We start from the raw sequence: 14,608 nt of genomic DNA, 5'->3' as shown, positions 1-14,608 counted from the left end.
CAGATACTACGCTGTACAGCAATGGACTGACTGGGGGAGAACTTTATTGTGTCTTGCAGTGGTGCTGCCAGAGAGTTTATATATGATTGAAAGTTGACATGAGCTCTCCTGGATCCTTATCAAGTATGTCATGAAGTGCTGATTTGATAGCTGAGGCAAAGACAAACACAAGAGGGATTGCATTGAGTAGCCATGGGGTAAATGGCAGACACCCGCTGGAACAAAGCAACCCTGTTATGCCTGCATTCTTTTCGTATTTTCAAAGCGCCTTGTGTGCAAATACTTTGCTGCTCCCTGACACTTCTGCCTCTGCTTGTAAACGATCCTTACATCATGCATTCAGGTGCTGGATGGACTCCACCCTACTGACACAGAGTCTCAGCTGTTTCACCCACACTCCTAGCAATCCTGGACAGTGGAAACCCATGAAATGAGGAAGGGTTAGAGCAAGTGCACTTCCTGTAAATGTTGATCAAAACAGGGCCTGTGTGTGGCCAATCATTGGAAGCAATACATTGGTGACACATGCTTTTGCACCAGGATTCAGATGCTATCTTGGGAGATTCTGTTTCTTACTCTAGTGGAGCCTGGACATACTTGTGCCTGTTCACTGATCTCTGAGCCCTAAAAGCCCCATGTCATCCCAGTTCAGTCCACAAATGTTTGATGGCGCTCATCAGGGCATCCCCTATTCTCATCTCGAAAGAAAGCCATTGTTATATAAGCAGCTTAAGGTTGTGAGTTGTCATGTAATGTCGTCATGTTGGGATAACCCTACAAGAAGGACAAAATGTGAGATCCTAGGACTTGATCACCATTCAGCTAAGTTGCTATCAATCACTACAAATTTAGTTTTGTTGCATCTAGACCCTTCTACCCTGACTGTTTCACTTAGATGTCTCTATCGACTGGCCTTTTGTATACAAATTAAAATGCGTCAGTCTGCATCTCTGCCACACTCGTTGACATCCATCAGGGTGGTCTACATAAAACCTTGATTCATCGCTGAAGAGGACTTGCTGGTGAGTCCACCTAAGGTGATTTAGAACAGCCCCCAATATGCCAAAGGCAAGGTGTTGTTTTCCTGATAGTTGAGACATATAGGTTCTTTTTTACCTTAATTTTCCTTCTTGATTTTCACAGACTATGACATTCACCAGGTTAAATCACCCCACTACCTGTGTGCAGACATTTCTCTAATGACTGGGGTGATTTAGTGCTTATGCAGCACTCCAAGTTACTCAAGTTTATCTCCATTAGTAATCAATGATCAATTCATAAAAATGACACCAGAAACATTTAACCAATATCTAGAGCCTGTACACAGTCATAGTTTTCTAGAAATGCTCAAATTGATTTTTAGGGTTGCTTCCAAGTAATATTTTCTATTTGATCCCAAGAAAAGCCGAATACACTGCATTTCAATACACATGCGTGATTAAAGGATTAGAATTAAATTAGGGGGAAGTTTATTCTATTATACTCTAGCAGACACTAGTACACACTAAGTGGCAGAGACAGCTATAATTATTCCAGTAAATTCTAAAAAGCTGTGATTCTTAGAAGAGAGTGCTGGAATTCTGACTGGTCTGTGGCTTTTCTGATCCATTTCAGATCCCTGCTGAGTTTTCCCAGGTGAGCGAAGAAGCAATATGCCTGATTTACATACTGTGCTTGTGAAGGGAAATGGAATAAACACACCACAGAGCGCTGGGAAAGAGACTGGAACAATTTATTTACAAATTAGAAGTAACACGAAGATTCCTGAGGGACTGAACTGCTGTGAGTGCAAAAGAGTCACCGAGAGATGGGGAAAAAGAACTTTCATTTTTAAAAAACCTTCTTTTTAAAAATCCCTAAACCAGAGCATTTTCTTTAAAGGCTTAATACCTTTGTGTTTTTTTCATATGTAACATTTGAAAACTGCATTTCAGGGTTTTGTTGTTTGCTCAACCAAAGTTTTTTTTTTTTTCTGGAAGATACTGGCCTCAGATTTATTTTTGTTAAAATACCAAAACCTACTTCACCTTACCTCTCATTGAAAGTCTAATGTCAATTTATACAGTTTCTCTATCTCAGCCACCACCCCCAACACACACATCACGTTGGTAACAAATGTTTGGTGTAATTAGTTTGACCCCGTGTGATGTGAAACAGGACTTTCACCATGAAATGATACCATAAATGAGTGAACTCTGCCTTAACTCTCTCCCCTTGTTTGGCTTTTGGAGTTTCAACACTATTGGAAAAAAACAGTTCTAAAGCCTGAGCAGTTACTGTACATTCATCAGAGCTAGCAGCACTAAGTGTGATTTTGTAAGTTTGAGCAGTGGGTGCTAGGACTGTTTAGCATTAATTCACTCTGAACATTTAATGTTCAATCCACAAGCAATTTGTTCATGGTTCTGGAAGCATGGTGATTTTTGATCATGCTAAAAAAGAGATTCATGATACCCTCCACTCATTAAACTACTGCCCTTCAACCCAGAGTATATTTATACTTTTTTATATATATAAAAAAGTATTTAGGTCATCAAGACAAACAGGCACAATACAATAATGGAATAGTTTCCATATACTGTACTACTGTGTGTCCGATTGTCTTTTCCATGTTCCTACATAAAATTATGTTCAGAAATGCTTGCCAAGCAGTTTTTCTGTCCGACGATTTCTCCTGTCGCATATCTCGTGTTCTTTTTCTAAATTAGACTATCACACCTCTGCCATTATCATCAGCACTAGGGCTGCCTAGCAATTCCTATGCAGCTCAGCACTCCCATTTGCCAAGCCTTCCATCAAAACTATACCCCCCTTCCAACTTCTAACCCTTCAAAAGCTTCTTTCACATCCTCCCGTCTCATATGATTTTTAGATTTATTGTAACCCATATATCAGGCCTGCAAAGTGAGTTGCCCTTGGATTTGCAATGATGCCTGCAGTTTTTGACTGACTGCAAAAGCACAGCTCTCTCAGCTGCAATACTGCAACAGAACCATATTCAGTCAGCTGTTACATTGTATTTACACCTTGCTTTATTGTTAAAAAAGGCAACTTTTCAATGTTGAAATTAGTCATACCTTTTAGAACAGAAACAAGGAGTATTTGGACTTGCAATGTTTATGTCTTGCAAGCGGAGTCTTAGCAATATAATGAGGAGGATTTAATTCAGCAGATGATCAGTGTTTCATTTGTTATTGCACACAGACTTGTAGCTTCTCAGGTGTTAATTCTAGTCTCCACCTAAGACCATCTGTCTACCATCACACTTGACAGATCGTTTTTTCACAATGCATCAATAGGTGATGCACAGAATGTTTATCTTATGCATTATTTATTTTGGACCAGTGTATCTTAAATAGCACATTAAAATTAATGTTCTGTTTATATAGTTTCTCTAAACAGTTCAGGTCACCTTATTCTTAGGGATGATACTGAGTTTTACTCTCAATTTTGCAATAATGATTGGAGTTGATAACATCATATCAATAGGCCATTAGGTAAAAGAGAGAAATTAGATAAAAGAAAGCAAGCAAAGTTAAACTAAAGGTTCTGGTTCCATTTTACTATGGATAAACCAAAAACCCGGGAATGATTTAATAGTACAGCCAGCTGATTATGTTGTATGCTTTAATCTGCAATTAAATGTATTAAAATGCAAAGGACTGAGTTTCATGTCACTAGCTGACTGTGACTGGTGTTCCCCAAGTGGTGGTACAGGGTGGACTAAGTACTGCCAAGGGTGGGGTGCTATTAGTGAGTCCGGGCTCTCTCAGCTCCTAGCAACACCACAACCCCTTCAGCCTCCCAGGCCCTTACAAAAAGGCAGTGCAGTCAGAGAGGGACATGCCTGTCCTCTTGTCAGTGCTGAAGAGATAGGCGGCTGTGGTGCCTGCGGCTTGTTAAAAGACAAGGGAGGGGTTTGAAGGTGTGCTGGCAAGCTGGAGAACTCTGCCCATACTTCTTCATTCTCTAATCAAGGCCTAGGTTAAGTTGTAGGCTCACAAAGCATGTGCCTAGCATCACCTGTGCTAAATGTTTCTAATAAAATGTAATCTTTAGATTTAACAGATACATCTAGTCAAACTACATTTGATTTTGCAGTGCATTAGAATCACACTGTAATTTACACTACACACATGAGCAGATTTATGTACTGACATGTGTACTGCTGGTGAAACACCTCAAGATGGTTTCACAAGTTCCGGGTTTGTTAGTTGCTACTGCTAGCTACAAAGAACAATGCACAGTGTATTGGCTAAAGTTGCTCATTTAGAACTACCCGTAAACAATATCTGTGTTGGGAGCAACACAGCACAAAAACAGAAAAAACAATAAAGAGGTCTTTGTAACTCACTGAATTAATTGAGAAACATTAATTATCTAAAGGTATCATGTCATCTGCAACCACCTAATGACTGAACTCCAACAAAGTAAAAAAAATCCATTCACAATTTAATTCTTTGTATATTTTCGAGCTTTGTGTAACTACAGATTATTTAAAATAGCACTTCAATGTTTCAAAATGCAGAGACCTAAGTAATGTTCAAGCTTGCCGTGAAGGACATATCTGGATCTGGACATATATAGCCTTGAATGTACATAAAATCTCAACTGTTTAACTCTTCAGCTGCTTTGGAGAACTGTCATTTTCTTAACTGAAAAGTGTGAATAACTGCTTCCAGTGAGTCAAAGGAAGGACATCTAAAAGTTAGGTCATTGTCATAGAAAAAGGAATTAATGTGTTCTTGGTTTTTGATGGAAGTTGTTAAAGAGTTCACCAGAAGAAAAGAAGAAGAAAGGTGCTTTAGAAGTGAGTTAAAATTCTGGATGTTTCTAATGCTGTTGTTTTGTAGTTATTGTATAATTCAATTTCTATGAGATTTATTTCCTCACTGACACTACTTCAAATTCGCTATTTGTTTCGCTAACAGTGCTGTTAAGACTACAGGATTGCTTGAGCACTGGTATGTTGTTTTCTTACGCTGGGAGTGTGAATGGTGTTATAAGACAATTATACTGCATAAATATTCCATCAATAGTGTACAATGGCTTGGAAATGAGAATTGTACAATTTGAAAATGTGACAATTAGTTGTAGGGTGGTTTAAAAATATATTCGTATTACACTCCTGCCTGGAATGGGGTTTGTAGGTGCCAGTGTGAAAAACACAAAACTGGGCTTTCCAAATTAATAGGATATAACAGAAATAACTAGTGATTCTACATTAATGAAAAAAAAACAACTTTGTTCCATAAAAGCCTTATGTTTTTAATTCATTTGACTATGTAAAACCCATATATAATAAACATTTTAATTGAACATCCATTGTTAATTAAAAATGTTATCTGAAGTTTCAAACCTGAATAGCCAAGTTGGTCATTTGATGTGCAAAAGCCTTGACTAATATATTGGAAGAACTACAGTACCTTAAAATAAAACTGTATTTTCATCACACTGTCCTTGGCAGAGAGCAGAATTTACAGGTCTGAAGTTTATCACTCTGCAGCAGTTCAATGTTTTCAATGCATCCAAACCTATGAAACTGGAAACCAATACAGTGGAAATAACAAAAGTTAGCTTTTTTATGTGTGTACAAGTAGCAAATACCTCTAAGTATAAAAACAAAGCAGTTGAGCTGAACAGTGGTATCCATCACTGGAATTCAGAGACCAATTTGTTTTGGTCACAAGTTCAATAAAAAAATATCACAACTTTATACATCACCAATCAGATGGTTTCTGAGGTATACAGCCATTGTGTGATTCAGGGACTTCTACTTTAGACAGAGGGGATATTGAGTTCCTCCTTAGAGCATGCAGATCTGCTCTTACAGAATGTGCTTTTACTATCAGAGGAAATTCTCTGCCCTCTTGGTAAATGTTTAAACAAAAAGGGTTTATAGAATGCATGAAAGCTTTTTGTGTAGGGTTACATTTTCTTCATAAAATCAGTGATCACATCTGATAAATACAGTACAGACATTACTGAAAATGGTGATGAACTTTCACACAGAAATGTAAAGTCTTGTCACAGAAGACAAACCATGACAGTTTTATTTCAGCTTATTAATGACTATGCAGATTACTTAAGGAGGTTAAACCAAAATGCAGTTTGCACCTTTGTCAATAAAAGCAAAGTTAAGCAAGTTAAGCACAGAATTTCACAACACTCACTGGACTGCTCTGGAAGCTTGAGGAATTTCCTTCTGCATATATAGATTGCAGTGTTTTGGGTTTAAGGCCGCTGTTTCAATTTGTTTTCCATTTTCTCACTGAATGGAACAAACTGCATTATGGTAAAACAAAGTAAAAACGCAAAGTACAATAGCCTCAAGAATTTAATGTTATGCATATGTACAGAATCACAGGTATATTATATACTGGACATAAGGTGTTAGGTGTGATTTAATCTTAAATCTTGAACTTTCCCAGTGAGCTCTTTTGAATACATTCATTTTCTGACACTGAGAAAAATGTAGAAAGCTTCGTTTTTAGGAACTTCTCAAAAAGACATTTTTAACAGTCTTTTATAATGGCAGCTTGACTTCAGAAGAAATGGAGTGCTCTTATACAGTATTATAGCTTGCATTTTATAAAGCTTGTGATTTGTTTAACTATCCCTTTCACCTTAAACCTATCCCTATAGACTTCTTCCCACTGTTTTCTTCTTGGCAAACATTCAACTGTTGTCTTTGGCCAGGAGTCAGTTAAGGTCACTGATGCAATACCTGCAAAGCTGTTATTTCAAGGATCAATTCAGAGAACTGCCAGTAATTTACTGCACTCTGTGATAATCTCTATCTGCATGTCTTTTAGCCTCACTGTACATAATACCTTGTGATAATGATTGTTCAATTCAGCTACTTTTTTGTTTAGAATCTGCACCGACGAGAGTTACATTTCAGACATTGTAGTTTTCAGCTTTTTTTGGCCATCATTTTCCAGCTTCACTACACTGGAGTCTTCAAGAGAAACCACTTTACCCAGAGTGCACAGACAAGAGCCACATTAAGACTGTTTCATGGCTGAGATGCATGACTTTCAGAATTTGTTGAAAAAGGAAGATATGAAGTGAAGTTATCTTAAGAGACAAGCTCCTCATAGAACTCCAATGATCAGTGTTTCTGGTGCAGAACCATTACCGTTCAAAATGTGGCACACTTTTTAAAAGTCTCTTTATCATTGCCGATACTTTCTGACACAAGTGAAGTCTTGTGCAAGAGGGAAAGAGATCGCTCTCACATTCTTGTATTAGCATGTGCTTTAACCATGAGCAAGACAAGGAAATAGTGCTTTAATGAGAAAAGACTCCTGTGATGAAAGGCTAAGGAACACTAACACAACCAGATTGTGGTTCAAGCTTTTTAAAAAAAAATACAGCTGGAACACAGGAACACATTCATTTCTGTTTTGCTGTACTCTGGTAACAAATCAGACAACAGCACTCGATCCTGCCCAGAATCTGGTGTTTCTGGCCCACAGAAGAGTAGATTCCAAGGAGAAAACAGAACATATGTTTCCTTTTTCAGGATGAGTCCTGCCAAAGTTTAACAATCCTGTTTTTCCTTCTATTCAGGGAACACTCTCACACACTCAGAGGCATCTTTTCCATCATATCTCACAGCAGTGGATACCAGACACACTGAAGCATGGCAACAGGCCTTAATGCACTTAGTACTTTTCAGATAAAGGAGGGAATAACTGGAGGGGAACAGATATTTCACAGAGCACTATTAAAATGAACAACGCAATATACTAAATTAATATTTACCTGCTCAGCAGGTTCACTTAAAATGGTATTCAATGTTATTTTATGTATTTTCCCATTGTAACAATGAGAATATTTAGCGATATAGTCAGCACTGGGTCTAAATACTCCATATGCAATCTGCTAAGCCTAGAGCACTATCACTTTAAAAAAAAAGGCCAACCTGAAAAACTAAACAGACAATACTTTATTGGGTTAAATTAAAATTGTCTTCCCTCACATTAGCTTTCCCTATTAAACCATTAACTAAGAGTCTTCTAAGAGTTTCTTCAAAGCAAAGCAGCAAATCTTGTTGACCAGTACTTGCTCTATAAGTGCAATAAGTACATCACCCCTGTGGTGCATAGCTCAGATGAGGTAGTAGTGTTGGTATTATGCTACATTACTCTTTTTGGGGTATTACCTTAGAATTGTGATGGGTAGATAACTGCTGATATTGCATCTTAACTCTGCTTGCTTCCATTTTAAGCACAGTGCTGATACTGTTAAAGACTGGATTGCAAGTGAAGGTACAAGTGAAGCTACAAACAGAAATTCAGTAACTGTGACACCGATGGATTAAATATCTAAGAGCACTAAATCTAATGTCAACATAATTTCCACATAGAGTTAAACAAATCTCATAGGAATGCCACCGTTATACCCTCCACCGAGCTCTGCTTTACTTAAAAGACAAGGATCTTACATGTATCTGCCTAAATAATGTTTTGCAGAGTGTACACCTCACGCATCTATTCCACTATTACTCTCCCACAAAATGTTAGCAATGCAGAGAAGCTTTATTTTTTCATCTCTTTTATGCAGGTGATCCTTTTATGGAAAAAGTGGGATGTTTTGATTGTTTCTTTATGTAAAGTAGATATTTAGTAAGGAGGGTGTGTTAGCAAATACACTTAAGAAATGGAATAGCCTGTTCTGCTTTGAGGAAAGTTCTGCACAGCTCACTGCCAATTTATCCTGGGAGGGCAATACATTGGCCGTTAAAAGCAATAAAATGTTTCTGAGGGCAACAGAAGGGGTCCTACCCTCCACACCTCACCAGTCGACACAGCAATGGCTGTCCTGAGGATTAGACACACAAAAATAACAGAAATCATTGTTTTCCTAAATATTTAGCATTATTCTTATCAGTATAGTTTGAACAGCAAACACATTCTAAACTCATTGATGTTGCACTACACCTGGAGTTATAATCTAAGTGGCTGCAGGGGACAAACAGGCAGGTCAGAATGTGATTGTTACATTTTCAATAAGGCAAATGGTTACAGTGCAAGAACCCACAGTCTTAAGCTTCTATTAACTCGTCACTGAGGAGAGCACTGCACACTCGGACACTTTTTCCATTGCAAACCTACTCAGATGACTATTTCCAGCTCTCAAAGGCCTGGTTAGGGCTGTGAGATGCTATGTCTTTAAAAGAAAGTCTTTCCTCTTTTGTGGATAAAAGTCTTTCCAAATGGATCCATATATAGGTTTCTTATCTCTCAGACAGCAAAAACTGTAACTCTGCCACACACACCGTGCACAGTATGCATACCTCCTCATTTACTGAGCCATGCAAGACTCAAACTGCACACCACTTTTTGTTTTTAATAGAAGATATGAATATTCACGGTTTTAGTTTATATTCCCTCTAAAAGAAGATCAACGACAGTAAAGTGCATCTAAAGCTATTTTTAACAAGTTAAATAAACAATAAAAAACATACTTTCAAAATTAAACAAAATCTTTTTATAAGCACTTGGTATTATTTGTCAAGGTATGTACCAAAATAGATTTATTTTTTCATTTAGAAAGCTATTAATAAAAACGAATACAAGTACAAACACAGACTGTAGCATACAAAACTCTGATGAAACAACTTGCCAAACACTTTTGCCAATTATCCATGTAGATTTTTAGCTCAGAACTTGTTTTTATACCTCGACTGCTGTCTATGAAAGAGCAAAAATTAATATTTTTTTATATATATAATGAATTTTAAATAGCTCAGTGTCAGCATTTCTTACTGCTTTCAATCTACTGTATGTCTGTAGAACTGAAATCATACTTGCTGATCTTTTCTAACAGCATTTTGAGACGGCGTATCTCCTGTGCCATCAGGGCGTGAGATGACTATGCAGTGTTTAGCCTTCTCTAAAAATACTTCTCTTTTGCACGTGTAACTGTGGTTCAGAACAGCTTGAGGTGCTGAGATTTTTACAGCAACACCTCCTGCCTCCCCTCCATCCCCTTTATCCATCTCGAACTACAGTGGTTTCTTTATAGCCATTCTGTGGCTGCCACCTTGCTCACTGTTAGCCCTCTGTTACTGCATCCTTTCATCCTATCCTTGCCTTGGTTAGGACTTCCTGGTAGACAGGAAACTGCAAAGTCAGCTGACAGGACATTCCAGAACACCTTCGGCTAAACTGTGACAACAACCAGTGAAAAGTAGTAAGTTGTTTTTCAATCCATTACTCTCCCCTGATACTTTCCTCTCATTCCAGGAGACTGAACAAGTGAACAGGAGGTTGCTCCTTTTTGGCTGCCAAACATAAGTTTTTTTTCTTTGGGCAGCTGTATCAACAGGGCTTAGATGATACTTCATAGAGTAGGAGCGCTCTCTGAAATTTCATCACTCCCTGGCACTAGAGGATATGCCAGGAATGGGCAGCCTAAATATTTTCACATAGTGAGAAGATCTCCCTTCAGCATTCATCTAATTCATCGCAGTGATCTGGAGGGCTGGCACACTGTTATCTTCTCACAAAACACTGTGCTGCTGTAAGCATACTGAAAGCAACTATGGTCTTGTCCTCCAGATTATGTGGTCACATTTCACAAGTTGGAAATGAAAGCCATGTCATCCCTTCATGATCCTGACAATTTAACTTTTCTAAATTATAACGGCACACTGCAGCTAACCATAGTAAATCAGAAAGCAATTTTGGGCAGAACCCGCTTCTTCAGTTTAGTTACCCTGTGTACACTCAAAAAGAGCAGGCTTTTTTTCACTCAAACATGATGACTAGAAAAGTGACAACTGATGAAAAACTCCCACAGTGAAGAATTTCATTTATGTTACATCAATTGCAAATCTACCATCAAGAAATGCTTACAGAAAGCCTTGCTCAGATTTATTCTTAGATTTCTGCTCAGAAATCCCACGTTCATTTACTTTCTCTAGCTCTGTACCTTTCTAGAGCGGCTGAAATTAAAATAGTTTTATAGCCTTATTGCTCTGCGAAACAGCTTCAGTAGTTGCATACACAAATAAAGCCTGCAAAGCAGCAGGATCATCTACCACACTCAACTCCTTGCAGCCCCTTTTCTCCACTGACTCTAGAGAGACCACCAGGGTAGCAGGGAATGGGCCATTTCAGAGCTGAAAATTACATGGTCACCACACATCTGGATACTATAGACTGTCAGCAGTGGTTATTGCTCATGGAAGAGCTGCACTAAGCTTGCATAGACGCTAGAGAATGACAGGCACTCATGGCAGACCATGAGAACCAAACCATGAGATGAGAGTTTTTTAAACTCCAAATACACAAACTGGCGATATGATCCTGCAGTTGCCACATTCCTGACTCCAGTCCATCCTCAAGTCTGGCTCAGGCCAGGAGACTTGTTTTATAGCCTGAGAGCTGAGTCAGTCACACAAGTGGTACACTTGGGAACACACCGAGGCAGATTGGTGATGACAGGCCAAATACTGAGAGATCCCTGATATGGGGGTTTTTCTAGGGAATGATGGCAGTGGCACTCTGTAACTCAGGGAAAAGTGGGTGATGCTACGATTTGTAGTAATTTGAAGAAAAAAGGGATTTCCTATTTTGAATGTCCTGATCAACCAGGTTGCTTCAAGACAATGTGTCATCTTTCTTTCTCCCACGCATCAAGTTTTAAACAGAACAGGACCCTTCATTAATCAATAAAATGGGACCTGTTGTACCTGATCTGACTTATTTGGTATGTTCTCATGTGACTTAAGCAGAATGTTCACTTTTGGTTCAATTTGTCTGTTCAGAACCTAAAGGAGTGAACTGCTTGTCCCTATTGGACACAGTGTGGTACTGAACTGCTTATTGATTATAGAATCAAATTAAACAGGAATAGTGTCTTGTAATTGCTTTGTTCTGTTGTTTGTATTGTTCATGCAACCAACATTACCTCAGTAGTTGTAATTTTCCAAGCCATTTTGGTTCTACAGCATAAAGTAAACTGGAAAGCCAACTGACCTAACAATTCTATTTAATCTCTTAGGGAGTTTTTGGGCCACTCCTAAGAAATGCATGTGAAGAATGACTGACATTATAACAAGTCTAAACCATAATGCAAAGCAGCCCAAGGCCCCCACCGGCACAAAGTTATAAAAAGAGGTCTACTCATTCATTGCCTCTGGTGCTTGCAGTTAGTTACAGGAGTAGCCAGAATGGTCTGAAAATATGAACAGCTGCGATGGAACGCCTGTCTCTGGCTGTGCCTTTATGGTTTATGGAAAAATTCTCTTTGTTTCACTCAGCTCAGCAGGTATCCAGGAAGTATCCCAGCAGACACCATTTACCATCACAGGATTTCCCATCAAGAATCCCCAGCTCAGAGCAGCAGTGGAGCCCTGTCTGTGTACAGGAGGAGATGGACACAGTTTCCTCTGACCTCAAAGACACCTCAGCTGCTACTCTCTCCTGCCAGTGCTGGTCCACTCCTGCTGCTTCTATGTGCTCTGCAAGTGTGTTTCTTGGACATTTGTGTATTTTATAAGTGTCAATAATCAAGCCAGAATATATCTAACAAAAGTTATGACACATTTATGAGTTGCAGTACATAGATTCTACATAAATCTGAAAAATTGTGTTTTCTCAGTATAATTTGTGAAAATTCAAATGTAAAATAAATCTTTCACTTTTTAAAATTAGCTAAAACTAAGTTTTTCAAAAGCAAGTCTCCAGATAAGTGTCATGTAGGAAAGTTTCAACAAATCCTATGTTTATTTGTTTATTTTTAAACAGGCCTTTTCAACTAAATCTTTGACCCTTTTAATGAATTTTTTGTTTGATTTTTCCCCATGACTGAATTTTCCTGTAATAATACAATTTCGGGCCAAATGAAACACAACTACCCCTGACACATTGCAGGCATTTGCTTAAAAATTATATATATTTTTTAAAATGGTCACTGTTTCACCTTTTTAAACTTTAATATCAACACCATCTACAATTAAAGTTCAGCGTTATTTATAAAAAATATAAACATTTTTGTGATACTACAAACCCATACCATTGTTCCAGAGTTTTAAAACCAAACGACTTCTATTTAGAAGACAAAATGTTTTAAAAACAAGTTATCGTGGCTATTGGTACCCCTTTATCGTGAAACTGCATTATCACTGCTGTGTATGCATTTGTGATCATGTGCATGTGTGGCACAGAAAGGAAGAAGCAAATTAAAATCGTTTTCAGAGAACTTCTCCAAACTCTTTCCTTCAGATCATCATTTACTTCAGCACAAGAAGAAGAAACATCCAACTAGAGAGCCAACAAGAGCCCCTGACGCTTTCAGTTTTACAAGAAATTTCCTCCTTTTCAAAATTGCAGAAAATCCACGCTGAATGTGAATGGCTGTGAGAATTGACTCCAGAGTCATCCCACCCTCTCTTCTCCGCTCCCCATTACCAAACCAGAGCACAGCTCTTAGACCCTGCTTATCTAGCTCCAAACCTTTGCAGACCAAGCAAGCTGGGGGAATTCTCTCCCTGAAGCATGGAGCACACTAGACCAATGCTGCAAGCACACAATGTCTTCTGACACCCCGGATTCTCTTGACATTCAAAATCAAAGCATTGTACCAAGAGTTAGACCAGGCCGTTTCCTGGTTGAGGTGGCCTTCCTGCCTTGCTCTTGAGGGACACTTTTTCTCTCCTGGCTTTTGCAACCCCACAGCTATCTGTATGGGCATGAAAGGACTCAGTTTCTTTCAATCTGCTCAATGTCCAGCTCCCCATCCAGCTGAAAGACATTCTTTGTGGTCCCCCAAAACACCTGCAAGCTCCCATCGGTCTGCTCTCCTTTCGCAGCCGCCTTCTTCGAGTCCCCGCATCCTGCAAAATCACACACCAGCTCCTCACTGGACAAGTCCTCCCTGCTTTCCCCACCCTCCTCTTCAGTGTTTTGGTGAGTCTCCGCCTCCATGTCCCCATCAGGGGTGGAGTCAACATTGTATTGGCTGATGCTCTTGCAAGAGGGAGGAGCTTGATTGGATTGGCTACAGTCAGCGCCAGTAAACCCGGGGCAGCTGAGGCTGTGGAAATTCTGAAGTTTCTGTGAAGAGAAGAGAGAAGGCCTCTGTGTTATTTATCTCTGCTCTTTGAGCTCATATATTTTCATATAAAATCATTCATGAATGTTTTCCTCTTCCAGTAACCCCCTGCTGGCTGAATAGCTACATGTGTCAAAAACAAGACACGCTCTTCTGTCCAAAAGTGTGCAGGACCTCTGTGTCCACTTAGTTTTTAACTGTGTATGATATTTCACCCTAAAAAAATGGTTTTACAATTATTTCATATCAAGTATCACATGTTAATGCTTCTAGAATATCAGGTGTATGTTTTAATAAAAACTGGAATATTATGAACATTTTCATACATTAAATGGGAACTAATTAAATAAAATGGGAAAAGAAACAGCTGTCATATCACACATTTGAACAAAATAAAAGGGGGTCTTTTCCTTGTATTTTGCTTATAATATACATCTCTTCTCTGGCTAACTGAATTTGCAGTGAGCAATGCAAATCCACAATGTATCTTGATGTGCCATATCAACAGACCCTCATTGTTTAAGGATCATGACATTTA

General features: G+C 38.7%; 1 protein-coding gene across 2 annotated transcripts in view; it reads right to left on the bottom strand.

Annotated features, from left to right (window-relative positions):
• Nucleotides 1-1,715: 1,715 nt before the first annotated feature.
• fam53b (family with sequence similarity 53 member B) overlaps nucleotides 1,716-14,608 on the bottom strand; it is a 40,418-nt gene continuing 27,525 nt past the window's right edge. For both annotated transcript variants that reach the window (XM_088635137.1, XM_088635136.1), the window contains exon 5: nucleotides 1,716-14,072. In XM_088635137.1, coding sequence (XP_088491263.1) covers nucleotides 13,719-14,072 — 354 coding nt within the window. In that variant the 3' untranslated portion in view covers nucleotides 1,716-13,718. The remainder of the gene's footprint in view (nucleotides 14,073-14,608) is intronic.

The sequence above is a fragment of the Lepisosteus platostomus genome, chromosome 6 (assembly GCF_059453375.1).
Source record: "Lepisosteus platostomus isolate fLepPlt1 chromosome 6, fLepPlt1.hap1, whole genome shotgun sequence".
Lineage (NCBI taxonomy): Eukaryota > Metazoa > Chordata > Actinopteri > Semionotiformes > Lepisosteidae > Lepisosteus > Lepisosteus platostomus.
This window is presented reverse-complemented; position numbering and strand designations above follow the sequence as displayed.